The 24,176-nt window shown below is 46.0% G+C and overlaps 8 protein-coding genes and 1 long non-coding RNA gene across 13 annotated transcripts; 5 read left to right on the top strand and 4 right to left on the bottom strand.

The window, feature by feature from the left end:
* The first annotated feature begins 3,153 nt into the window (after positions 1–3,153).
* Jhbp16 (Juvenile hormone binding protein 16) lies at positions 3,154–4,661 on the top strand. The gene is made up of 3 exons (XM_017180164.3): positions 3,154–3,379; positions 3,445–3,742; positions 4,334–4,661. The coding sequence occupies exons 1-3, from the start codon at positions 3,169–3,171 to the stop codon at positions 4,620–4,622; spliced, it is 798 nt and encodes a 265-aa protein (XP_017035653.1). The 5' UTR covers positions 3,154–3,168; the 3' UTR covers positions 4,623–4,661.
* On the bottom strand, positions 4,633–14,506 carry PolA1 (DNA polymerase alpha catalytic subunit). Its single transcript, XM_017180147.3, has 6 exons — positions 14,372–14,506; positions 14,120–14,314; positions 13,032–14,059; positions 5,494–8,072; positions 4,957–5,438; positions 4,633–4,895 (listed from the first exon to the last, which is right to left on the bottom strand). Exons 1-6 carry the CDS (start codon positions 14,385–14,387, stop codon positions 4,702–4,704), a joined length of 4,494 nt encoding a protein of 1,497 aa, XP_017035636.1. The 5' UTR covers positions 14,388–14,506; the 3' UTR covers positions 4,633–4,701.
* Positions 9,064–13,017, top strand: LOC108083990 (putative N(4)-(beta-N-acetylglucosaminyl)-L-asparaginase GM21137). The gene is made up of 3 exons (XM_017180004.2): positions 9,064–9,110; positions 9,170–9,909; positions 12,626–13,017. The coding sequence occupies exons 2-3, from the start codon at positions 9,201–9,203 to the stop codon at positions 12,892–12,894; spliced, it is 978 nt and encodes a 325-aa protein (XP_017035493.1). The 5' UTR covers positions 9,064–9,110; positions 9,170–9,200; the 3' UTR covers positions 12,895–13,017.
* On the top strand, positions 11,476–11,894 carry LOC121501927 (uncharacterized). Its single transcript, XR_005990734.2, has 2 exons — positions 11,476–11,682; positions 11,746–11,894. It is a non-coding gene; the product is annotated as an uncharacterized lncRNA (long non-coding RNA).
* Positions 14,507–14,631: 125 nt separating the features above from the next.
* Positions 14,632–15,459, top strand: COX5A (Cytochrome c oxidase subunit 5A). The gene is made up of 2 exons (XM_017180166.3): positions 14,632–14,789; positions 14,852–15,459. The coding sequence occupies exon 2, from the start codon at positions 14,863–14,865 to the stop codon at positions 15,310–15,312; it is 450 nt and encodes a 149-aa protein (XP_017035655.1). The 5' UTR covers positions 14,632–14,789; positions 14,852–14,862; the 3' UTR covers positions 15,313–15,459.
* A 71-nt stretch (positions 15,460–15,530) lies between these two features.
* On the bottom strand, positions 15,531–17,317 carry Kyat (Kynurenine aminotransferase). Of its 2 annotated transcripts, none has more exons than XM_017180155.2 (3): positions 17,233–17,317; positions 16,436–16,975; positions 15,531–16,379 (listed from the first exon to the last, which is right to left on the bottom strand). In XM_017180155.2, exons 2-3 carry the CDS (start codon positions 16,973–16,975, stop codon positions 15,561–15,563), a joined length of 1,359 nt encoding a protein of 452 aa, XP_017035644.1. In that variant the 5' UTR covers positions 17,233–17,317; the 3' UTR covers positions 15,531–15,560. The 2 variants fall into 2 exon arrangements, with proteins under 2 accessions (XP_017035644.1, XP_017035643.1); XM_017180154.3 differs by lacking the exon at positions 17,233–17,317 and adding an exon at positions 17,066–17,221.
* A 390-nt stretch (positions 17,318–17,707) lies between these two features.
* Positions 17,708–19,914, bottom strand: Septin2 (septin 2). Its single transcript, XM_017180162.3, has 2 exons — positions 19,685–19,914; positions 17,708–19,026 (listed from the first exon to the last, which is right to left on the bottom strand). Exons 1-2 carry the CDS (start codon positions 19,830–19,832, stop codon positions 17,915–17,917), a joined length of 1,260 nt encoding a protein of 419 aa, XP_017035651.1. The 5' UTR covers positions 19,833–19,914; the 3' UTR covers positions 17,708–17,914.
* A 273-nt stretch (positions 19,915–20,187) lies between these two features.
* Positions 20,188–22,444, top strand: Srp72 (signal recognition particle 72). Its single transcript, XM_017180153.3, has 3 exons — positions 20,188–20,413; positions 20,472–22,191; positions 22,251–22,444. The coding sequence occupies exons 1-3, from the start codon at positions 20,302–20,304 to the stop codon at positions 22,378–22,380; spliced, it is 1,962 nt and encodes a 653-aa protein (XP_017035642.1). The 5' UTR covers positions 20,188–20,301; the 3' UTR covers positions 22,381–22,444.
* Pus1 (Pseudouridine synthase 1) lies at positions 22,374–24,045 on the bottom strand. Of its 4 annotated transcripts, none has more exons than XM_017180159.2 (4): positions 23,932–24,045; positions 23,389–23,865; positions 23,059–23,335; positions 22,374–22,992 (listed from the first exon to the last, which is right to left on the bottom strand). In XM_017180159.2, the coding sequence occupies exons 1-4, from the start codon at positions 23,969–23,971 to the stop codon at positions 22,458–22,460; spliced, it is 1,329 nt and encodes a 442-aa protein (XP_017035648.1). In that variant the 5' UTR covers positions 23,972–24,045; the 3' UTR covers positions 22,374–22,457. The 4 variants fall into 4 exon arrangements, with proteins under 4 accessions (XP_017035648.1, XP_017035649.1, XP_017035647.1 ...); XM_017180160.2 differs by having other exon boundaries at positions 23,936–24,034; XM_017180158.3 differs by having other exon boundaries at positions 23,389–23,868; positions 23,932–24,034.
* Between the last annotated feature and the right edge of the window lie 131 nt (positions 24,046–24,176).

Genomic DNA, 24,176 nt, shown 5'->3' on the forward strand with positions numbered 1-24,176 from the left:
TACAAACTTGATTAATTTCAAGCTTTCACTTATTAGATTATATCTTTTAAGAAATAAATCCTGTGTCAGTTAATTTTAATTAAAGAAAATTCCGGGCAAAATTGTCTTTCGTCATTTTGTACTACTTTGATTAATTGTAATAAAAATACTTTGATCAATTATATTAAAAATCATACAAAAATTTAACAATTAAATTATAATATAATAAAGAAATTTGAACCGAATCTAAAGCATTTAACGAGCCTAATTTGCTTTGTCACTTTAACTTCCTAAAGCTCTTTGGAACACATTTTAAGTGCCGTTTTGAATTGCTGTAAATAAAATGACCTTGTCCTTTCATTAAAAACTGCAATCAGCCCAATAACAACTGAAGCTGCACAACCTTGTGAGATCCATTTGGCAAAAAGTCGTCCATATAATCTCCATCGTCCGATTTTCTGTCAATCGCTATATTTCTGAGTTGAGCGTCGAGTTGAGCACGCGCAGTAGTCAATCAAGTGAAGCCTCAATTTATTCAGCTCCGTGAACTTGAATGCTGCTGCTGGTGTCATTGAGTACTCGATTTGAAACATCCAGACGAACAAAAAATAGCCATAGGCGGATATTGGGCGTGCCTAATTAAATTCAGATCACTTTTCGGCCAGCGATGACTGGTAATAGCTGAAAGTGAAGGGTAAAGTAGGGTTGTCTAAATTTCATGTAAAAAATATGTCACTTTTTAGATGAAATTCTGAAAAATGCTGTTAAATAGAATTTGTATTATTTATTGATATAACAAAATTGCAATGTAATTAGGTTTTTTAGGCCTAGCTAAGAGACTCCTCAATAATTAACATAATTCTTTAAATTCTTGGATTTCGTTTTCTGATTAATTTTTAATTCAACAAACTTTTGAGATATTCTATAAAATTAAAAATCTTAAAAAATGTATCCCATTTCCTTCTAATATTTCTTAAATGGTTAATCATAGTGTATTTTTAAGCCTCCTCATTTAAAACTAAAAACCTTTCTAGACGCTTCTTAAAATATTTATGAATGAATTGGGCTGTTGATTTACGACTGTTTGCTCCGTTTTGTGGGTGAAGTCGATAATGAGGAAACGCGATCAGCTACCCGACCCATCAGAGGATGTAAAAAACTTGAACGCAAGTTGACAAAGCTTGGGAGTTGGTTGCTCCCGGCCATTATACGGCTTTCAAACATATTTTCCGGCTATTTTTGTGGCCTTTTTCGGTGGAAGCTCTTTTCGGGTTTCTGTTACTTTTCGTCTCGGTGCGAAAGTCTTTACTTTTGGTCAGTTGGCTGCGGCAGCTCGACTGAATCACACGTCGCGTATTTAGCTCACCTAACTGTACAAAATATTTATTATTATTCTCGAATATTTGTGCGTACGGAGGAGTGGGAGTGTTGCCCGAGTTCCCCAGAAATTCCGCTTTTGGACTTGCGACCCTAAAAAAACAAAAAAAAAAATGTAAATAACGCAGAAGTGACTGTCCAGCTGTGGGGGTTGCCCAACTAAACTAAGCTACTATGTACTAACTTGTTTCCCCAGCCACTGACCGTTGGCCAATGCAATTGCAGCCGCTAAAGTGAACAACAATTGCCAAATGTTTATCATACGTTGCAGCTAGTGGTTGTTGTTGCTGCTCCCGTGTTGCATGAGTGGCTGTCTAAATGAAAACAAAAGTTGTTGTTCGCACCCGCAAGTTTGTGTCTTGTTCAAGTCTTTCGTTTGCCCAAAAGGCCCTTAAAAGTGTTGTCATATATACACATATAATATATTTGGTAGTTATCTTTTGTGGCTATTTGCTGCAGTGCTTAGACAAGTAATAATGATGTCGCCTTCATAAAAGAGGTCAAGTGCAGGCGGCAGACAAAAAGATTACCAAACATGCGGCATGAAGATGGAATTGTCTTTAAAAACATGGGAAAAATTATTATGGGGACACGAAAAGAAGTTTTCAAGCTAAGGTTTTTTTTTTTTAATTTTTTAAAATAATAAAAAAGCCACAATTGGTGTGGAAAACAATGGGGATGTGGAAAAATTAATATGGAAAAGGCTTTCAAAAACTTAAAAGACAATTTTTTAACTCTGTTTTCGTGAAATTCATAGAATTCGGAATTTAAATATCCTTAAATTAAGTTTCCTAAAGGAAAACAAAGTGGCAAAGTTTTAATTTAAAAGTCATTACGTATTTGACTTAATAATATATGTTTAAAAAATTGAATTACTAAAAATTGTGCTTACAATTTAGAAAAAGATAAAATATTAAAATCTTACTAAATCTAAATACTAATTAGATGATTAAAAAATATCTAAAATATAAATAATATATAATATATAAAATATTAAAATACTTTTGCTGGTGTGATGAAAAATTAAAAAATTCAATTTTATCTAAAAAAGCACCCTGTTGTATGTTATATTTTATTAAAAATATAGGGAAAAATATAATTAAATAATGTAAACAATTTAACAGACAATTTAAGAATAAGAATTTAAGAAAATAAAACGATTCATTTAAAAAGTAGTAGTAAAAGTAGGTTTTAAATTTGAAAACCCTATTGCACAAAAAAAAAATGCTGTGAATGAACTATAAATAATTAGTTAAATAAAAAACCTTAATATTTTAAATTTTAAATAATCAAAATAAATTTAAATAATTGTCTGTGCAATTAAAATTGTTCCAAAGTTACAGTATCTTAACCCATTCACTAGACACTTGACTGATAACAACAAAACTAGTTTTTCAGTAAAGTAAAAGTGAATCCCAAATGGCACTCAAACTGTAATATGCGGAAGCTGGTGTAAAGCATTGTAAATAAAATAATAATTAAACGAAATATTGCAGACAAAAATTAAAAAAAATTCAAAGACAATTATCAAAAGAAAACGACTTAAGTTAATTTTAATTTTATTGTTATTGTATGGGTAATTATATTACTTAGACTTTCCTTTGAAATTATCAATATTTTCGTCAAGTGCCATCAAAAATCAAGGACAACATTTGAGCAAAAACCGGTGGCGCTTAAAGCCCACAAGAAAAACCAACAATAAATACACAAGTAAATAATTAAATATAAACAAAAACGAGCAAAGACAGACAGACACATAAACTAACTCTTTGCTTTTGCCATTTACAGACGCCGCCGGCAAGCACTGCGAGCATGTCGCTGCAATGCCCCTCAAACTGTGTCAGGTATTTGGTTTACCTGATGGTGATCTTCCTCTTCGCCCAGCACCTGGCAAATGCCTCTAGTCAGATCGACGTGGATGAGGATCTTAGGCACTTGCTGGGACGTTGTCAAAGCGTCGGTGAGGATTACAACGAGTGCATGCGGCAGGTGTTTAACGATCTCCGGGCCTACTTTACAACAGGTGAGTGAGTGATTTAATTGCATAATAAAACAAATATTAAATATACTATTGCAATACTATTTCAGGTGTGCCCGATTACAATATCAAGCCCTTTGATCCACACCACTGTACCTATGTGGAGCTGAGGCGAGGCGACTCCCAGGGCATTGGCAGCTTTCGGCTGACCTTGCGCAATGTCTCCGAGTTCGGATGGTCGCGATCCGAGGTGACCAAGTTCCATGCCGACCCCGAGGACCGGCGTATAGTCTATGCGCAGTATTTTCCAGAGAAGAGCCTCGAGGGCGAGTATGAGTTTGCCGCCAAGATGCTGGGCTCTGAGATGAAGCGGAAAGGTCACTGGAACTTGACGCTCTATGACTACAGGTGAGCATCGGAGTTGAAATATTTCTATTTCATTATACCCTTACAGGGTAAGGTAATTTTAGTAAGAAGTTTGCAACGCAGCGAAGGAATCATCTTCGACCCTAAAAAGTATCTAAATTATCTATCAGCATCAACAGTCGAGTCGATCTAGGCATGTCCGTCTGTCAGTTTCTACGCAAACCAGTCTGAATGAAACTTTGCAGACAGTCTTCTGGCTAATTCTCACTACTATATATGTCAGAACTGGCCGGATCGGACGACTAAATCATATAGCTGCCATACAAATTTTTGACATATAGCACTTTTATAAAATTTCAGAATTTCGTTTTTAATTTTATTTTTATCTTATAACTGCCATAGGAACAATAGGGAAATTAATAGAAAAAAATTAGAACTTCGATGTTTTTCAACGTATTTTTATCTACTTTGAGATATGAGCTTTTGATATTATTTGAGAATTTTGGTAAAAATATTATGAAAATCGGACAACTATATTCTATAGCTGCCATAGAAGCGATCGATAAATGTAGAGAAAATTATTTATTATTATTATTATTTAATTACTTAAAAATTTCCAAATACTTTTCACAGTCAAACCACCAGCGTGCGTCGCATCGGTGACCCGGGCTCCCTGATCAAAGTGCACGTAGAGGTGGATCGCATAGGCGGCATGGAGCTGCACATTGAAAACCTGTTGAAGGGACAACCGCTGAACCAACTGGCGGACGGAGTGATCAATAGCATGTGGCAGCTAGGGCTGCCCTTTATCAAGCCCATGATAAACGAGCTGGTGAGCTCAGCATTTACGGACATCTTCAACGAGTCCTTCCGTCACTTTCCCCTCGAGAAGTTTCTCCCACACACCTCAGCTAGCTATTAACTATTAACTATTATGTTTTGTAGGATTTATTAACCGAACTGTTGCTTTACAAAGGCTAGTTAATTAATTAAAAGACACCTTAGACATCGGCCAAAGTGCTGGCTATCAATTCGTTGTGGGGCCTGGGCTTTGGCGGCTCCAGGGCCATCAGAGCGAGGGTACGACCAAAGAGTTTCCTCAGCGAGATGACCACGTACGAGGAGGTCTGCAGTTGTTGATCCACCGTTTCGTACAGTAGCTGGTAGGCCTGCTCCAGCTCTGGCGTCAAAGGGGCTAAAAAATCGATTAAAATACAAATAAGTTTCCCCTTTGATTCCCTCAAGTTTTCACTTACCTTTCTGTTGCTGCAGCTGCTGCTTTCCCAGGTCGAACATGAAGCGCAGGTAGCAGAGTTGATTGTATAGGTCCCGCTCCGTATACTGGCGCAACAGGCTGCCGCTCCGGCACTTCTGGCACAGCGGCCGGCGCATCTCCTTTTTCAGGGTGTGGGTGCGGGTGTTGTAGTTGCAATCCGGATGATCGCACACCAGCCAGTTCTTGTAGAATCTCTGGACATGTCGCCGGATGGCAAGCTGCAGCTGATTACGAACGCTGGCCAAATACTGAATGGGCGGAGTCTGGCACTCGGCATTCGCGCATTGCTGCAGCACGGGAACGTGCGAGTTACTCGCTCCCGGCCGATAGGCAGTGGCCATCAGCTGCTCCGTCTTGCAGGCCACGCACTGGAAGCGGAAGGGCTCGCACTGGCGGTACAGCTGGAGGGTTGTCTTGAGCAGGGATTCCCCCTCCGACTGCTCGGTGATCTCGCGCTGGACTCTGGTGAAGAGAATCGGGTAAGGGATGAGGGTTAAATAATAAATGATCCTCCTACCTTTGTGCATTCTGCCGGAACTTGGTGGGATCCATGCCCAGACACTCGGCAATGCGACTGGCATCGGTTCCCTCGAGCACCTCCACCATGCGCGTGACCACCGGATGAATCTGATGTCCCAGATAGTAGTCCGTGTCCAGCTGGAGCTTCTTCTCTTCGCCTCCGCTCTTCAGCTCATCCATGTGATAGGCCCGCTGCATGGCGGCATTTGTGGTGCCATCCAAACAGATCACATAGTCCACCATGTCGCCCTTTTTGTAGCGTCGATTCCGCTCCCGGTTCATGCGAAGTGCCACCAGGACATGGGGTAATGAGGCACTGTTTGCGTATTCCTGGGGTGCACGCGTCAGCTGCTTGGTGATAACGAAGAGGGGCAGCGGGACAGCATCCTCTGCTATTTGAGTTTTGATCTTTTCCAGCTGGGCATGAACCGCATCCAGTTTCTCCTCCAGCTGCTTCTCGGCGAGCACTTCGTCGAGCACGGCCTTGCCGACCATTACGGCCAACTGAGACCAATCGCGTCGGACTATATCCAAGCCCTTGTGCTCCTGCTCCCGCTTCAGGTTACCCTTTGAGTCCTTGCTCAACTTGACGGCGGCGTACTTCTTCTTCTTCAGCAGAAGCAGGCAGGAGAAGACCCCGTCGATATCCAGCTCAAGCTGCTTGTACATCTTGTTCACGCTCTGCTTGATGCTGTGGCCGATCTTGTACACCTGATCGTAGTCCGTGATATTGGTGTTGATCATCAGGGAATCGGTGTCGCCGTAAACCACATCGTAGTTCAACTTTTGCACCAGCTGCTGGGTGTTTGTGAGAATCTCCCGGCCCTTGTGGGTGACCAAGGCCGCCAGGTGCTGGGCAAAGAATCTGGAGTGGGCGAAGCCCAGGCAACCGTACATGGAGTTGGCCGTAAGCTTCAGGGCCATCTGACGAATGTGATACTGCATCTGGAGTTCGGGCGAGAGATCCGGCGCTGCCATTAGCTTCTTCACCTCCTTTCGCGACTCCACCAAACGCTTCAATTGCAGCGGCAAAATGCCGGGATCGGTTTTCGAATCCGGCAGCGTGGGCAGCTCATCCGCATCCACGGGCTGTTGGACCGTGGTGAAGCATATGTTGTACTCCTGAATGATGCTGGGATACAGTGAATTGAAGTCCATTAGCAGAACAAACTTTTCGTAGAGTCCTTTTAATGGCTCCAGGACCAAGCCGCCAGCATAGGCGGCACCCTTCTTCCTGGCCGGCAAGGTGGCATCTGCACCGGCCAACGTAGCTTCCATATCCCCACCGCCGGCGCCACCCCTCCTGGCAGGAGCCTTCTTGTCCGGCACTATATAGTTCTTTTCATGGAAGGCATGGAGCAAGAGGAACTCGTTCCTTTCGGAGCGACCACCTTGTAGGGTCCTGGTCATCGTGTTGCCACAAATATTGGTGATTTGTAGGGCCAAGGGCATAATGTTGAGTTCACACATCAGTCGGAGCAGATACGAGTTATCCTGCATCGTGAGGGATATGAGTTTTGTGATGCTCTCTCCCTTCTCGTACATCTCCAGCAGATCGTCGGCATTCACCTCCATTCTCTCCGACTCCTTCAACTTGAGAACCTGCTGGCACAGAGTCTGGAGGTCATAGGACCTAGCTCTGATGCACTCCTCCGCCGAACGCTTTACATCGCAGACCATTCGGCCCACGAAATGATCGAGCAGACGCTTGCCAAATGATTGCGTCATCCGAAGACGACCCATTCGCGACCACTGGGGTATTTTCAGCGCCACGATTTGATCGGTAATCACATTCAGCTGACAGTCCATGGCATCGAAGGTCACTATGAGATCCGCATCAATTTGCTGGTACTGCGCCAGAAACCAACTGAGGAGCGCTCTCTCCGAATCGTGCTTGTAGATTTTGGTGGACTTGTATTTGGCCAACTCCAGGTTCAGGTCCAGGGGCCAACTAACCACCGCAGGACGTGTCAGGCCACACATATGACGATTGAATGCCGGCTGTGGGGCAGGCCGATCGATGTGGAAACGATTGTGTGCCAGCATCGAGATCATACATATCTCATTTCTCATCGTTTTCGGGTTCATCGAGGTGCGAACATTGAGGGCCAGCAGGGTTATTGCCGGGGGTGGTGCCGGCTTTCCCCTGGTCTCCAGCACCAATTCCACATTCTTGGGCTCCGAAAGGGTCACCTCGGTCTTGCACCAACTCATGGGAGCGGCCGAGACCTTAAAGCCACTTACCTGCAACCAGCACGGTCCCTTGATCTTTCGATCGAGCAGGAAACGTTCCATGGCATTGGTGGTGGCACCAAAGATATGAGCAATAGAAGCGTATTTCTCCCCAGCCGGCAGAGTCGGTGGCGGTGGCTTCTTGCCATCGTAGTGGACTTCCAGGTAATCACACGTCTGGGGCACTTCAATTCCGATGGCATGGTGGGCGAAACTCTTGCTCACCTTGCGCGAACGAAAGGATTCCAGTTTAAGGCCACTGGCCACTTGGCTGTCGAACTCCTTGTAGATGTCCGCCACGGTCACCTTTTGATTGGTGGGCTCCTTTGAAATGGGATCGAGTAGCTGTAACGATAATTGGTGTCATATTGATTAGAAATGTAATAAAATTGAAAAATAACAAGAAAGGAAGCTAACTTCGGCACACCGAAGTTTGTATACCCTTGCAGATTGGTTTTGATATTTATATTATAAATTTAAATGCTGAAAACACACACATAACAGAGTTTCATTACATTTTATCTATACTTATTATGTTTACAGTTTGACAGTTACAGTTTTACATTCCCAGCTTTATATATTTTATACATTTACCGATCGTTCCTATGGCAGCTATAAGATATAGTCGTCTGATTTTCATAAAATTTTTACCAAAATTCTGGGAAAATATAAAATGGCTATATTATGCAAAAATGTTGAAAAACAGCCAAGTTATAATATTTTTTCTAAAAATTTATCGAACATTTGTATGGCAGCTATATGATTTAGTTGTTCGATCCGGCCAGTTCTGACATATATAGCTTTAAAACTGAGGGACTAGTTTGCGTAGAAACGGACAGACGGACGGACAGACGGACATGGCTAGTTCGACTCGGCTGTTGATGCTGATCAAGAATATATATACTTTATAGGGTCGGAAAGGTCTCCTTCACTGCGTTGCAAACTTCTGACTGAAATTATAATACCCTGTAAGGGTATAAAAACCCCCATTGCGTTTCGATTAAGATATTACATTTCGGTTGGTGATACTCTAATTGAATGTATGCCAGACACATTTAATTCCCAGCATCCTAGCAATAGTTTAAATTTCGCTTCTCAATAAATTGATTAAATGTGTCAATGTGATGGCCTAAAAGAAACTAATTGATTTTTACGATCGAATCGAACAGCAATAGCTGTTTCAAGAGCCTACAAGCATCTCTTTGGGTGAAGCTTCATCAAAATTCCCGCACGTTTTCTTTCATTTGAGTTTATTTCGAGTTAAACCATCTCGCTACTTTATAAAGCTGACGACTCGCTGGGGCTAGTTTCAGTGTCACCGAGAACCATGAAAATACACAACGCACAATTGATTTTCGGCTTCCTTCTGGTTTCCGTTGTTAGGTGAGTGTGGGAAGAGTCTGCAAAGTTTTTGACTTGTAAATGTTTCTTGAAAATGTCAGATCAAATGGAGCCAATGGCCGCCTGCTGCCCATGGTGATCAACACTTGGAACTATCCAGTTGCCAACATAGAGGCCTGGCGCGTCCTGAACTTGAGCAAGGGCGGCCTCGGACAAACACGCAATGCCGTGGTGGAGGGTATATCCGAGTGCGAGACGCAGCAGTGCGGAAAAGCTGTGGGCTACGGCGATCGTCCAGACGAGCAGGGAGACACTTCATTGGACGCCCTGGTTATGGATGGCAGGACCATGGAAATAGGTGCTGTGGCCGACCTGAGGCGCATTAGAAGCGCCATCAAGGTAGCTCGGCATGTTCTGGAGCACACCAAGCACACCTTGCTGGTGGGCAATGCAGCCGAGGACTTTGCCAATGAGATGGGATTCCAAAACGAATCGCTGGCTACCACTGAATCAACGGAAATATGGATGAAGTGGAAGACAAACAATTGCCAGCCAAATTTCCGCAAGAATGTCCTTCCGGATTCGAAGATCTCCTGTGGGCCGTATTCGCCCCTGACCTCCTGGAAGGACGATAGCAGTCGGAGCGAATTCGAGATCGGGCCCAACAACCATGACACCATCACTATGATCGCCATCGACGAGGAAAGTAACATCCATGTAGGTGCCTCAACAAACGGTTTACATTTTACGATGCCCGGTCGGGTAGGAGACTCGCCAATTCCTGGAGCTGGCACCTACGCAGATAACGAGGTAGGAGCCGCCATAGCCACCGGAGATGGTGATGGTAATAAGTTCTATGCAAGCCGCACCACCAACTACTTACGTAAGTCAGCCCCGTGTTTTAGTTTGATTTTCAGTGTTTTTTGTTTTTAGTTAAATGTGCTAGGATTGATGCGCAGTCGATAAACCACAACAAAACTTATGCCCACCTCAGCCACCAAGAAGAAAAAGCGAAAGTATATAGAGCAGAGACCCCTGGAAACAGTAATAATTATAAATAATAAATAATAATAATAATAATAGTCAGACTTCCGATCACAACTAAACTAACTCTTAATGAAGAGAGAGAATAGAGGCGTCCTGAATTGGCAAGGACGAGACGTTGATAGCAGCAACGAGAGCGAGAGTAAAACACATTAAAATGTAATTTATATTACCTCCTTAGCAAAAATCAATAACAAATAATGAAAATAACAAAAATAAATCAAATAACAAACTAATAACAATGTTTTCTAAATGCATATTAAACTATTGATAAATCAAGGCGAAATAAAACAAAATATGTACGTTTAAAGTAATCAATTTATAAACAATTTAAAGCAGTTTTTGTTTTAGTTTATAATTTTTTTGTACTCGAGAGAACTCTTCAAAACACAAACACACTCTTTATATATATATAGACATATATATTTTATGTTAAATGAAATGAAATATTTGCTCGCTTTTCCCCTATACCCCCTCGAACCGTAAATATACAAAACCTGATTTGATTTGTGGTATTATTTCGAACGATCTTCAGTTACTGTGCGTGTAAAATGTTTAAACTTTAACCAAAATTCTTAAAAACCAATTTTTGATGGCTCCCTCCGAGCTCTCTCAGATCATCTGATGACGCAATGTACAAATTGGTAAAGTTTAGGCACTTTCAACAACCGCGATCCTCCGTACCTCTTGATATTTTTCCCAAAGCAGCGCAGCAAATATTTCCCAAAATGAAAACCCCATCCCAAACATCTATCCCATTTCCAAGATTCCCCAAAAAAACTAAAAATTTATAGATTGATTGATCCTGATTGTAATTTTTGTTTACCCTGCAGTTCCAGAATTCCTCGCCCGTCCAATTCCTCGCGGTATGTTCGAAAAACAAAAACAAATTACATGGGCCTCGTTCAGCGAAGTTCGAAACAAAATAGCCGAAACAAATTCTACCTACGCTCGGCTACTGCCGAGGGCTTCACGAAGTTCGTTCTTCATATTTGTTATTGTTTTCGATCTACGTTCGGAGTAGCGGTTGCGAGAATTCGTAAATTAGAGAGAGATGGAGATGGAAGGAAGGGAGGAAAGAAAACTGGTGTCAAAAACAAAGAGTATTGCACCGACGTGAGAATGACCTTTTTAAAATAAGTAGAGTTATCTAAAAATATTTAAGATTATATTTAATTAATTTTTACGTATAAAATCGTGTGGGATATAAGCACGTAAGAAAATGTGCTTTAGACATGGCCGAAATGTTCATGTTTGATTATTTGCCCTTTGTGAATCTAATTGCAAGGCATTGCCCTGTCGGCTATACCCTAACATGCGCGAGAATTTTCGGTGTTCGGTTTTGTCTTCTAATTCTCTTTGCATTTTGAGTTGACTGCTGTTGCATTCAGAAGTGTTTTGCGTATTAGTTGCGTAAAAATGAAATATTATAAGGTAAGTGGAACTTATTTGCATTCAATTATTAATTTTAATTGCAGAATTGACGATTAAAATGGATGCGACTTCAACTTAGACGGTGTGAATGGGATTCAGTACGGATTTACAAAGTTTTTTTATCCAGTTTAAGTTGGTATGTACTGCAATTTACAATTTGATTAAAAAATATGTATGTACTTATGTATTTAATTTACAGATAAAACAAGTTTCTTAAAGGACCCAGCAGCCGGCAAAGGAGACTCGTGACACGCATATATACATGTTTAATTTTGCAGAAAAATGTAATGCTACCAAAAAAGTGAAGATAAATAAAAAAATGCAATCCATAAATAAATAAGGAATAAATTCATCGGATTTTTACTAGGAAGGGGGGGGATTTTTCAGGAATTTTCTATAGATTTTCATCTGGGATTCCTGGCGGATTCCGCTAGCGAATCCCGCAAGATTCGTCCACGATTCCCCCTGTGATTCACGCGCGATTCGTCGACGATTCGCCCCAGCGATTCCTTGACGATTCGTGCAAGATTATCTTTCGAAATTCCCGTGGACCTTCCCGTGCGATTCGTGATGGATTCTTGGGCGATTTCGAATTACAGGCTGGGAGCACATTTTGTATGGAAATTCCTAGCCGAGTTGTATGAACGTTCCATGGCGAATCCTCATGGAATTATTTCGGTTCCATGGCGAATCGTAGGGGAATCGTTGACGAATGGAACTGAAGGGTAACTTAAATATACACACACTTAGCACACTTTTGTTTATGCCTAATTTGTAATGTGTAATATATTATATGTATACTTTGTACCTTCTTATGTTATACACCCGACTCCAACCCTCCCCCTTTCCACTTTCCCCACTCGCTCCACCCACCCCTCTCTCCTACACACACACACACACACATATATATATATACATTTTGGCAATTCAACTTGAATGTCTACTTTTAATGTAATTTAGTTGAATATTTTAGTTGATTTTTATTATTATTATTATTCGTACTCCGTTCATCGTGCTACGTGAACGGGCCACTAAATAAATTTAATTGTATTTCAATAAAACAAAACAAAAAAAACTACATGTAATGATGCGTTTCCTGCCTGCAATGCTCGCCGTGGAGGCCATGCGAGCGGGTAGCACACCGTCGGAGGCATCTAGGTTGGCCTTGCACCGAATCTTAAAGCATGTAAGGGACTTTGATGGCGCAATTGTGGCCGTAAATCGCCTAGGAGAGTATGCAGTAACCTGCCATGGAGTGATGGGTGAGTTCTCCTACATGGTCAGCAGTCCGGCTATGCCCAACCGAGCGACGCGAAAGGAAACGATCAAGTGTTCAGCAAGAAAATAGGAACTAGGAGCATTCATATTTTTTTTTAAATAATGCGTACGAATTTCGCATTTCAAATTAAAGAAATTCCCATTGTATATATAACAAACAGATTGAAAGGAAACTAATAAATAATAAATATATTGAATGATACTTACAAACTGTCGCGGCAGCAAATAGAGGACCCGATTGATATTTTGGACTCGGACACACACAGACTTTCCATCGGCGGTGCGTCCAAAGAGGAAGACTTCGCCGGGCAGCTTCACGGGATCTTCCCAGGCCTCCCAGTACCAAAAGCGAAGCTGCTGCTCGTTGGAAGCGGAGGTTGAAGGCTCGGACTCTGTCTGATCACCGGCAAGCACTGACTTTTCAAAGTCATCGTCCATTTGGCAGATGGACTCCCAATTGCTGAGTAACTTGCTCATGTCCTCGGGCGAATCATCAGTGGGTGGTTCCACCGCAATCACTTTTTCTGATGATACCTTTTCCGTTGGCTTCTTTTCCTCTGCTGCTGGTTTACCCTCATCTTTAGGTTTCTCCTTTTCCACATCGAACTGGTTCTCGTCGTCGTCCAAACAACTGAAATCCATATCATTATCGGAGAAGGGATCTTCGCTTGGTATCTCCTTCTCCTTGGCAGCCGCTACATGTTCCTTTTTAATTTGTGCAGTGGAAAAGGAGGTGGCGACCTTTTTATTGGGCACCGTTGCCTTGGGCTTGAGAATGCGTTCCAGCATCTCGTGATCACTGCTAGCCTCCGCCTTCTTTCTCTCCTGCTCCTGGACTTTGATGTTGTTGAGGAAACTGTTCATGTATTCCTTGGCAGCGGCGGCATCCGATTTTCGCGAAGCAACTGCAATCTTAGCCGGAGCTATAACCTTTTCCACCTTTCCGGTGGCCTCCCCTTCTTCGGACTTCTCCTCCTTAATTTCGCCCAGGATATCAGCAAGAATATCGTCGTCTTTTACACTGTTTTTGATGTCCACTTTTTTGGGTACGGCGTTGCTGAAGAGATTCTTAATTGAAGCCTTGCCCTTGGCGGGTTTCTCCGCTTCCCTTGGCCTCTTCTTGCCGTTGGCCGGGGCAACTACCTTCTTCCTTTTTGAATCTTTTGGCTCTTCATCAGAGTACTCATCTTCATCTTCGAAGAAATCGCGACCATCTTCGGCGTAGCCAGTGCCATCTATAAATGAAGGGCATTGTCAGCACATGTTTTGGTGGACTCAACCTGACCCTTACTTACCCTCTTCGATCCAATCCTCGCCGTACTTTTCCTGTGCCCTCTTGGCGTACTCCCGCTCATCCACCACCTCGTACACATCGTCCACTTGGTCCTCCACCTGGCATTTGTTCTTTGTTCCCTTCAGCTGACGCAGTCGCTCCAAGGCGGCAAACCGACCATTTTTGTCTATGCGCTGACGCTTGACGCGCGGACCAGCTAATAGAAGGAGTAATCAATAAACACAACATTCATTTTTCTATGTAAAGTACTTACATGGTGATTCGGACATTGAAACAGCTTGATTTTTGTAGATTTCGTCGTGTTATTGTAAGAATTTGTTTTTTTTGCAGCTGGGTTTAGGCGGGAAACTTGCAGTATGACCGCAATGCGATATCGATAAAAAAAAAACATTTTCCCTATAGACTAATACCATTACATACCAGCTTAGTTTATAGAAATACCAACAATGCCTTTCAGCTTTATACCTTACGAAAAACAGAATTCGACACTTTCTTTTTGACATTCTATTCAGAATTCAATCTTTTTCTACATTTTCGTCTAGATTTTTTAGCTACCATCACATTTGACCCCGTGGGAGTTGGCAGCACTGCACACCTGTGTGAGTTGGCAGCACTACAACCCTTGCAAAAACCCGAAGAGTTGGCAGTACCCGTGTGAAAAAAACCTGAAAGTGAGTCGGAGCTGTTACTTAACCAAATTTTTGATTTTAAACCACTTTTTCACTCCTGCCAGCCATAGCCATCATGTTGAGAATCACCGCACGTAGCCTGGCCAGCGCCATGCGCAGCACCATGATTCCGACCTCGTCCCGCGTGGCGGCCGTGCGCAGCCTGCATGGCACCGAGGAGTCGGCGGAAGAGTTCGACAAGCGCTACGAGAAGTACTTCAGCCGCGAGGGCATCGACGCCTGGGAGATCCGCAAGGGCATGAACGACCTGCTGGGCATGGATTTGGTGCCCAGCCCCAAGATCATCGAGGCTGGTCTGCGCGCCTCGCGTCGCGTCAACGACATCGCTCTGGCCATCAGGTGGCTGGAGGGCTGCAAGGACAAGTGCGGCGACCAGAAGGCCACCCTCTACCCCTACTTGCTGGAGAAGATCACTCCCACGCTGCAGGAGCTGGGCGTGCCGACCCTCGAGGAGTTGGGCTACGACAAGCCCGAGCTGGCCCTCAAGTCTGTGTACGATGCCTAAGCCTCTTGATTTAATTTCAAAACAGAGGAACACACACACACACACTGCAGACACAGTAGCTACACCCATCCTATGTATGGTGCGGATGAACATGTTGTTGGATTGATATAATAAACGGAGACTGGAGTGGATTGGAGCACACACCAACGATGCGTTGTTTCCCTCTTGGTGGTTACGTAATGCCCAGGTTAGGGGGATAAACAATCGGCGCCAGAAGCTATTGCAACAAATTCGTTTATTTCCGCCAACTATTTCCACTTGGCAAGCAGCTCGGCCGCCTTGTCCAGGTTCTCCTGCTTCTTGATGAAGCAATAGCGCACAAAGTCCTCGCCCAGCGGCTTATTGGGCTCGCTGTAGAAGGCGCTGGGCGGGATGCCCTGCAGGCCCATATTCTTGGTCATCCACTTGGTGAACTTGTAGTCGCGATGCTTGTCCGGCTCGGAGCTAAGGTCCACCTTGTTTGCCAGCGGCGACCAATCGGCCAGCATGAAGTACCCGCCCTCGGGAATAGTGGGACGCATGCCGGCGTCCGACAGGAATTTGGCCATGTAGTCTCGCTTCTGCTTCAGTTCGCGCGGCAAGCTGAGAAAATAGCTCTCCGGCTTACCGAGGCGGGCCAACTCCACCTCAAAGCTGCGCGCCACGCCCTCCTGCAGGGGCGTGGGACAGGTGTACACGGAATTCTGGTGGACCATCTGCAGGTTGCGAATAAGCTGGGCGGGTCCGTAGGCCCAGCCGATCTTCCAGCCGGTGACCGAGAAGGTCTTGCCGGCCGATCCCAGCGTGATGGTGCGATCCCACATGCCGGGCAGCGTGCAAATGCGAATATGTTCCGCCCCGTCAAAGACCAGCCACTCGTATACCTCGTCCGAGACGCACAGCACGTTCCATTTGCGGCACAGCTCGGCAATCCGCTCCAGCTCCTTTCGGTTGAAGACCTTGCCAATGGGATTGTGCGGGGTATTGAGGATGATCATCTTGGTCTTTGAGTTGAACAGTCCCTCGAATTCGGCATCGTCCAGCACCCAATCCGCCGAGCTGATCGGTCCCTCACCCTCCGTCTTGCGCTGCAAGTGGATCATATATATAGTAAATCGGATCTTCTTCCTCCCATTTGCCTTACCAATTTCAGGGGAATGAAGCGCGGAACTCCACCGGCCATCTTAACCATGGGCTCGTAGCAATCGAAGAAGGGCTCAATGATGATCACCTCATCGCCCACGTCCACGTGCCCCATGATGGTGGAGTACAAGGCTTCATAGGCGCCCGACGTGATCAGGATGTCGGTGAGGGGATTCAGCTCCTTGGAGACGAGACCGCTGTACAGCTTGGAGAGCGCCTGAACCAGACGAACGTGTCCGTAGCCGCGGGTATACTGATGCAGGAGCGGGTTCTCATCCTTGGCAATGTCCGCCAGCGAATGGGTCACATACTCGGGGGCGGCGTCATCGGGAAACCCCTGGCCCAGATTCAGCGGCTTATACTGCATGGCCAGGGCAATGTACTCGTTCCAGACGCTGGGCGTGCTGCCCTGCAATCGCTTAGGAAGATCAAACTTATCCATGTCGCTACAGGTGGCGGCGGTCTTTTGGTGGCGCTTAACTTGAAACTGGAGCTGATCCCGGAGGCTTCTCGTGGCAAGGCGGCGGCAACTGCGGAGCATCTGCAAAAGAGGGTACGAGACCTTAGTGTCGGAATCTCTTCCTTTTCGCTAATCGTCGCGTGTAGATTTATGGCGCAGATAAGCACGCACTTTGTTGTTGGTCTGTCTGGGTGTCTGATCTTAATTATTAGCTAAAATATCACTTGTTAAATGCAATTGCTTGAGTTAAACGCTGGAGTGACGTTGCATAATGTCACTGAAATCTGATTAGACCAGCGCAGTGTCTATAAGAATAAGAATTTGTTTAGGGCGCTTACACTCACACACACATGCAGGCAATAATATGCAAATAAACAAATACAAATTAAGAATTTTAAATTATTTTAATGGGACCAAGCGTTAGGCACAAAATACTTGATGCAAGTTGGCAGCTCTGATCCTTATCAGTGCAAGCTGCTTTGAATTGTCGCTAAAACTTTAATTGGCAACTGAAACCTTAATCAATAATAATAATGATTATACAGTTGCTTATTACGAAATAAATTTAAAATATAAAAATCCCTTCAGTGTTCCATTGCAACCAGTGCTGCCACCCTCAATATGGAGTGAAGCCAGGAAACGGAGCTGCCAAAACGCCAAAATTATAACGGATTGTTAAAATTTTAAAAGTATTGAAGAATTAATAACTTTTTTAAAAGGATCGAGAGGTGATTTTATAAAACTTACTTTAAGTATTAACCATAATCAGGCACTTTGAAAGTCAAAAAGGAACCCAGTGGCTTATTTATGTAGTTGTTAAAATACTAAGTTCGATTTATTCGTTAGTTGTAAATACATATTCATATATGCGTACATATGCGTGTGTAGTGTGTATATATGTTAATATTTGAAGTAAACTTAATAGTACAAATGAAAGACAACGAGATGAGAAAGCAATAATTACTTTGGGATACGCGAACCGCACAGAATTCTCAATACATTGCTCGGCGGAGCCGGATTCTACTTCTTCTTGCTCTTGCCCAGGGTGAGCGTGTGGTGGGCGGTGGCCAGCTGCTGCTTGCGCCGCTGGAAGTCGAGGTAATCCTCCTCGAGAGCCTTGCGCGATTCCTCCAACTTGCGCTTCTCCTCGGCATGGTCCCTCTTCAGCTTCTCGAATTTGGCGTGCAGGTCCTTCTCGCTCTCCTTCAGCTCCGCCTCCTTCTCCTTGACCCGCTGGACAAACATCTGGCGCACCTCCTCTTCCTTGGACTGCAGCTCGGCCAGGTGGTTGGAGCGTTTGGCCTCGAATGTTTGCTGAAACGAGATCGGCTTGTTCTCGCTGTCCACATCGCTGAAACCCATCTGCTCCAGCCGCTTCTGGCGGTAGAGCTCGTAGTGGCGCGTGTGTGTCTTCTCGCGCATGTCCTCCATGTTGGTGCGAATGAGCATCTCGCGCAGCTTCACAAAGTCGCAGTGCGTCTCGTTCTCCACCTGGACTGTGCCCCAGGGATACTGCCGCGCCCTTATGAGCTTGTTGCCCACCTTGATGAACTCCGTGCTGCCGACGACGGCAAAGGGAATGTGCGAGTTCATGCTGGTGTTCGTCTCGGCCACCGTCTCGTCGTCGGTGGGGAACTGGTAGATGTGCACTCCATTGGTGTTCAGTTCCTGAATGATCTTCGCCTTAAAGCGCTGCAGCTCCACCTTGGAAATGGTGTCGGCCTTTGCGATCACCGGAATGATGTTGACTTTGCTGTCCAGCTTCTTCATGCACACCAGATCCAGCGACTTGAGGCCGTGTCCCGTCGGGCAGATGAAGTACAGGCAGATGTGGATGCGACTGTCGTGGCACGTGACCAACGAGCGCTTGATCTTCAGCTCCTCCTGCAGATAGTTCTCAAACTGGGCGTCGATGTAGTCCACCACCGCCTTGAACGAGTCGTCCTTGTTGATCTGATCGCCATAGCCCACCGTGTCGCAGATGGTCAGCTTTAGCCGCACGTTGCTCTCTTGCAGCTCGTATGTGTGCGCCTTCAACTTGACGCTGGGCAGGGTGTGGGGGCTTGGCGTGGACTCGAAGCTGGTGTTGAACAGCGTGTCCATCAGCGTCGACTTGCCCAGTCCGGTCTCGCCTGCAGAGGGGAAAAAGTGGAAACGGGGTTAAGTCTCGTGCGGAATTACTGGCTTAATGGGCTCAATTGGTGCGGCGGCATTGGTGTCAGGGTGAAATTATAGAAAGCAGTGTCGGAAATCGATTGTGGGCACTCTGCATACTAATCATTACAGGCCGTCTGGCTAGCGCATATTCAATTGTTTACCCATGGATATCCAGATGGATGATGTGCGCATGTATGCATGTACATATGTAGGTGATTCACTTTATCTGAGCAATGCACTCCAAAAATGAGACACTTGAGAACGCACACAACTGCGGTTGAAGTAATAGGGCTAAGGAGTCACTCACCCCTGCTCTCTTTCTTAATTTTTTGCTTAAAAAATAGATTGCTAAAAGCGCATTAAGAGTTTACAAATAATTATATTAATCTAGTAATTAATTATGAAGCAAGAGTCATACAAGTTAATGCCAGTTAGAGTCAAGCCATGGTTAAACATTTTATTGTTATTCCCACTTTAATGCTAATGTCAGGAGGGGAAATTATAGAAAGCGGTAACCTCAAGATCATGTCTGGAGCTAGTCAATTGCCCTGCTCTGTTTTACAAGTAAAACTTCGGTTGATTCACTGTGCCGCATACACACACTAACACACACACTGCACCCGATATACACACCTATGCACATGACGTTGAAGACAAATCCATTCTGCACACTCTTGTTGACCAATTGGTCCGGCAGGCTGTCGAAGCCCACATGGCCCGACTGCTTCAGATTGCGGAGATGAACCTCCTTCTTGTTGACGAAATCCACTTCAGCCGACATTTTCCAATAATCTAAGCCAAATCAAAAAAAGTATCCCGCAAAGGCGTCGCCAGCGAGTCTGTAGCAGTGTGACCAAAGCAATTGGAGACGGAAAAACCAGCGAATTTGATAGGAAGATTTGGCTACTTCTTGAGCCCGTCAGAAGGGCCTTTTTAGCCAATTTTAATTATTTTCCCTTGTAGCTGCGTTGGTAGTGTTTCCTTCAAATATATTTATAAGAGATTACCGAATTTTACCACTGTTCTCTTATAAAAACAGTGCCATAAAGCAAATGTAGTATTTAAAGCCGATTTTAGCTTCATTTTAATTAGAGCTGCTATTCTAGCTTTTTCCTAGCATCGGACTAAATGGCCACACTGCCTTGCTGATGTGTCTCCGTCTGTCAAAATTTCCAAAGCACAAGGCGAAAGTTAAAAGTCCGCTGTTTCGATATATTCTGCCCGCGAGACGAAATCCCTGAGTATACAGGATGTCCAAGGACGCCAACCCCAAGGAGGCGCTGATCAAGGCGGCCTATGCCGACGTGCACAAGTTCGGAAACAACCGCGAGTTCGACAAGGCCGTCAAGGCAGTGAATCGCAGTAAGCTTCAGGGGTCTCACCGAGTTTATCCCCCAAACTAGCACACTTTGTTTTCCAGTTCTTGGAGTAGCGCCGGATGACCCCACGGCTCTGCACTGCAAGGTGGTGTGCCTGGTGCAGTTGTCCAAGTTCGAGGAGGCCTACAAGTTCATCGAGAAGAATCGCCTCTCGTCGCTGGCCTTTGAGAAGGCCTACTGCGAGTACCGCCTGAACAAGCAGGTGCAGGCGCTGAAGACCATCGACGACACCGGCCTGCAGCCTCTGCCGACGAACCTGAAGGAGCTGCGCACTCAGGTGCTGTACCGCCTGGAGCGATACGATGAGTGTCTGGACGCCTACCGAGACATCATCAAAAACACCAGTGACGAGTATGAGGACGAGCGCCGCACCAACCTCAGTGCGGTGGCAGCTAACCTGGCCGTGGACAAGAGCAAGGAAGTTCCCGACGTGCCGGAGGATACCTATGAGCAGTACTTTAACAGCGCCTGCATCCTGGCCAACCGCCAGAAGTTCGTCGAGGCGGAGAGGAAGCTGCGCACCAGCGAGAAGCTCTGCCGTGAATTCCTCGAGGAGGAAGGTGCCTCTGAGGAGGAAATCGTCGAAGAGGTGGACGTCATTCGTGTCCAGCTTGCCTACGTTCTGCAGCTGCAGGGCAAGAGCAAGGAAGCCGGCATCATCTATGCTGATTGCTTGCGCCACAAGCCCAAGGATGCGGCACTGGTGGCCGTGGCCAGTAACAACTCGGTGGTGATCAACAAGGACCAGAACGTCTTCGACTCGAAGAAGAAGATCCGCGCCGCTCTGGCCGATGCCTGTGAGCCGAAGCTTACCTCGCGCCAGAAGCAGGTCATTGCCCTGAACAACTGCCTGCTAGCCCTCTATACGAACGCCGGCGATCAGGTGCAACAGCTAAGCCAGAAGCTGGCCCAGAGCTACCCACAGGTGGAGTTCGAGGCTTTGCTCATCCGCTGCAGCCAGCTGGCCAAGGACCGCAAGCATAAAGAAGCCATCGATCAGCTGCAGAAGTTCGCCGCTGCGCACAAGTCGCACGAGTTCGTCAGCAAGTTCGCTGTTATCCAGCTCCAGCTGCTCCAGGGCAACCGTAAGGATGCCATTGAGACGCTCCTCTCGCTGGGCGAGGCGAAGTTCAAGCCCGGCATCGTGTCCGCCCTGGTGTCCCTTTATCTGGGCACGGACAACAAGCCTGCGGCCTCGGCACTGCTCAAGTCTGCCGTAGACTGGTACAAGAAGAACAACGTGAGCAGCGGCGACCTTTCGGACATGTGGCGCCAGGCAGCTGAGTTCCACCTGCGTGGCGGCGCCTCCGAGACGGCTGCCAGCTCGCTGGAGGAGCTACTTAAGCTCAATCCCAGCGACACAAAGGTGCTGGCCCAGCTGGTCATTGCCTATGCCCAGTTCCAGCCCAAGCGAGCGCTTGAAATTAGCAGGAAACTGCCCAAGCTGGAAACGTTAACCACTGCCTCGGAGATCGATGCCCTGGAGGCGGCCAACTGGGTTATGTCCGCCAAGGCGGCCAAGAAGTCGGCCAACGCCAAGATCGAGCCCTCGCCAAGCACGCCCTTGGAGAAGAGGAAGAATCACAGTCGGAAGCGCAAGGGAAAGCTGCCCAAGAACTACAATGCCGAAGTGGGTCCCGATCCGGAGCGATGGTTGCCCAAGTACGAGCGTACCGGTTTCCGCAAGAAGCGAGGCGGTGCGCGAGGCAAGGATGTCATTAAGGGATCCCAGGGCATGGCCTCGGGAGCTGCCGATCAATAGTAAGTACACTGTATCCCAAATCTTTTGATGGTTTCTAATTGGGATTTCTGTTTTGCAGCGACATGTCCAACCGCGTCAATCTGAGCAAGAACTCCCCTGTCACGCCAGTCTACCAGGAGACCACCCCCGGACCGAGGCAACAGCACCGCAAGGGTGGGCACAAGAAGAAGAAGGGTGGCCGTTTCTAAGACCTTAGCAAATGCCTTTATACTTTTGAATCGCTAAAATTATACAAACCAGTTTTGCATGTTATCTTCTCATCTTGTCACTCATCGTTGTCATCGTCTGCGGCAGCCTTGCTGCGCTTGCCATCCGTAGCAGCGGGTGGAGGCGGGGCATCGTCCTTTCGCGTGTCGTACGAGTGGTAATGCAACGTCCCTATCCAGTCTAGCATGTTCCGTTGCTCTGCTTCCGTCTTGTATATCTGGCTGAAGATCTCCCGCTCGATGAACTCCTGCACCTGCGCCTCCTGAGCCTGCCACGTCAGCGGGTTGTGAATGCCATCTTTGCCATAGCGATCGTTGTAGCGCTCGTAATGCACAGTGTCCAACACTAAGCCTAAGCCAGGGGCCATTGGTAGGTCCAGGCGCTCTTCGGTCAGCGCCCGCTCCAAGCTCTCCGTCGTGGTGTTGCCCCTTACAATGGCAATGGCCAGGCCCACCATTTTGCGGATCTGATGCAGCATAAAGCTCTGGCCCTTTACCTTCAGTGTGACAAACTCAATGCCCTGCGGGCTCTGGAATGGTTCGCTGCTCGTGAAGGACATTATGAAGCGCTTGGACGAAGGATCCAAGAAGTTCCTGCAAGTGAAAAGGAGTAGTCGTAAGTGGGAGTAAAGGAAATGGTAAAATTTCGCACTGCAGTACTTCTTGCTGGTAAAGTTGTGAAAGTTTTTCGTGCCCTCGTAGAGCTTTAAAGTCTCCCTGACCTTCTCCAGCAGTTCGGGAGAAAGGCGAAAGGTGTCGTGTAGGTCCTCTATCTTCTCCTCGCACGAGGCGAAGGCCATTGTGGGCAACGTGTAGGTGTAAGTCCTCGCATTACACTGATCCTTTGCGTTAAAGCCCTTGGTCACACGCTCCACGCCGAACAGCCGAATCTGCTTAGGCAAATCGGCGTTGAAAGCCTCCAGATCTAGTTCCTCAGCTGAGGGGCAAATAATCATTATATGACGGATTTAAGATGCAGCTCCAACCTACGCAGCTTGACGGAGCACACTTGGCGGGCGGCGGAGACGCCTTTGTCGGTGCGGGCTGCCCGCTGAAAGCAGGCGATCTGCACCTGCTCAAAGCTGTCTTCCGTGATCCACTTGTGCTTGAGCATCGCCTTGAAGAGTTCCTCCTCGATGGTTTGCATTCCGGGGTTTCGCTGCATGCCGTAGTAATTGGCCCCGCAGTAGCTCAGCAGAATGGCGCTTTTCTTGCGCTTTATCCGGTCGGCGGGATCGAAGGGGGCTCTTTTCACGCCGCTGGCTGCATCCTCCTCATCCTGCGTCTTCCAGTCCACCCACTTTTTCCGCTTTAGATTCCGCTTGACGCGGTTGGTCTCTTTTACGGCCTCTTCTTCCGACGCCTTGGCCGCTTTCCTGGCCTCGTTCTCCAGCTCCAGTTTATCCAGAGCCTCTGACATGGCGGCAGCGAAGGATTTGTGACGAGTAGTACAAGTTTTCAGGCGAACTGCTTTGGTGGAAGTTCTTCGGTTAGCGATGGATATAATTGTGGACGGAGGAGATAATAATTAACCTGCCTTGGTGTATCTGTTTATGATTCGGCTAAGCAACATTTAATAATTAATTATGCAGGTAAATACAAATATTTCCGCACGTGCACTTGTGCTTCTTCTTACTTCTCTGTTAAAATCAGCTGTTTCGTCGAATAACAGAATGTTTGGCGCCAAAACTTAACAGAATTCTTTTAAGAAATTAAATACGTAACGAGCAGATCAGAAAATGGGAACCAATAAATTATTCAAGAAAGAAAGTAAAAAT

Source organism: Drosophila kikkawai, chromosome 3R (genome assembly GCF_030179895.1).
Source record: "Drosophila kikkawai strain 14028-0561.14 chromosome 3R, DkikHiC1v2, whole genome shotgun sequence".
NCBI lineage: Eukaryota > Metazoa > Arthropoda > Insecta > Diptera > Drosophilidae > Drosophila > Drosophila kikkawai.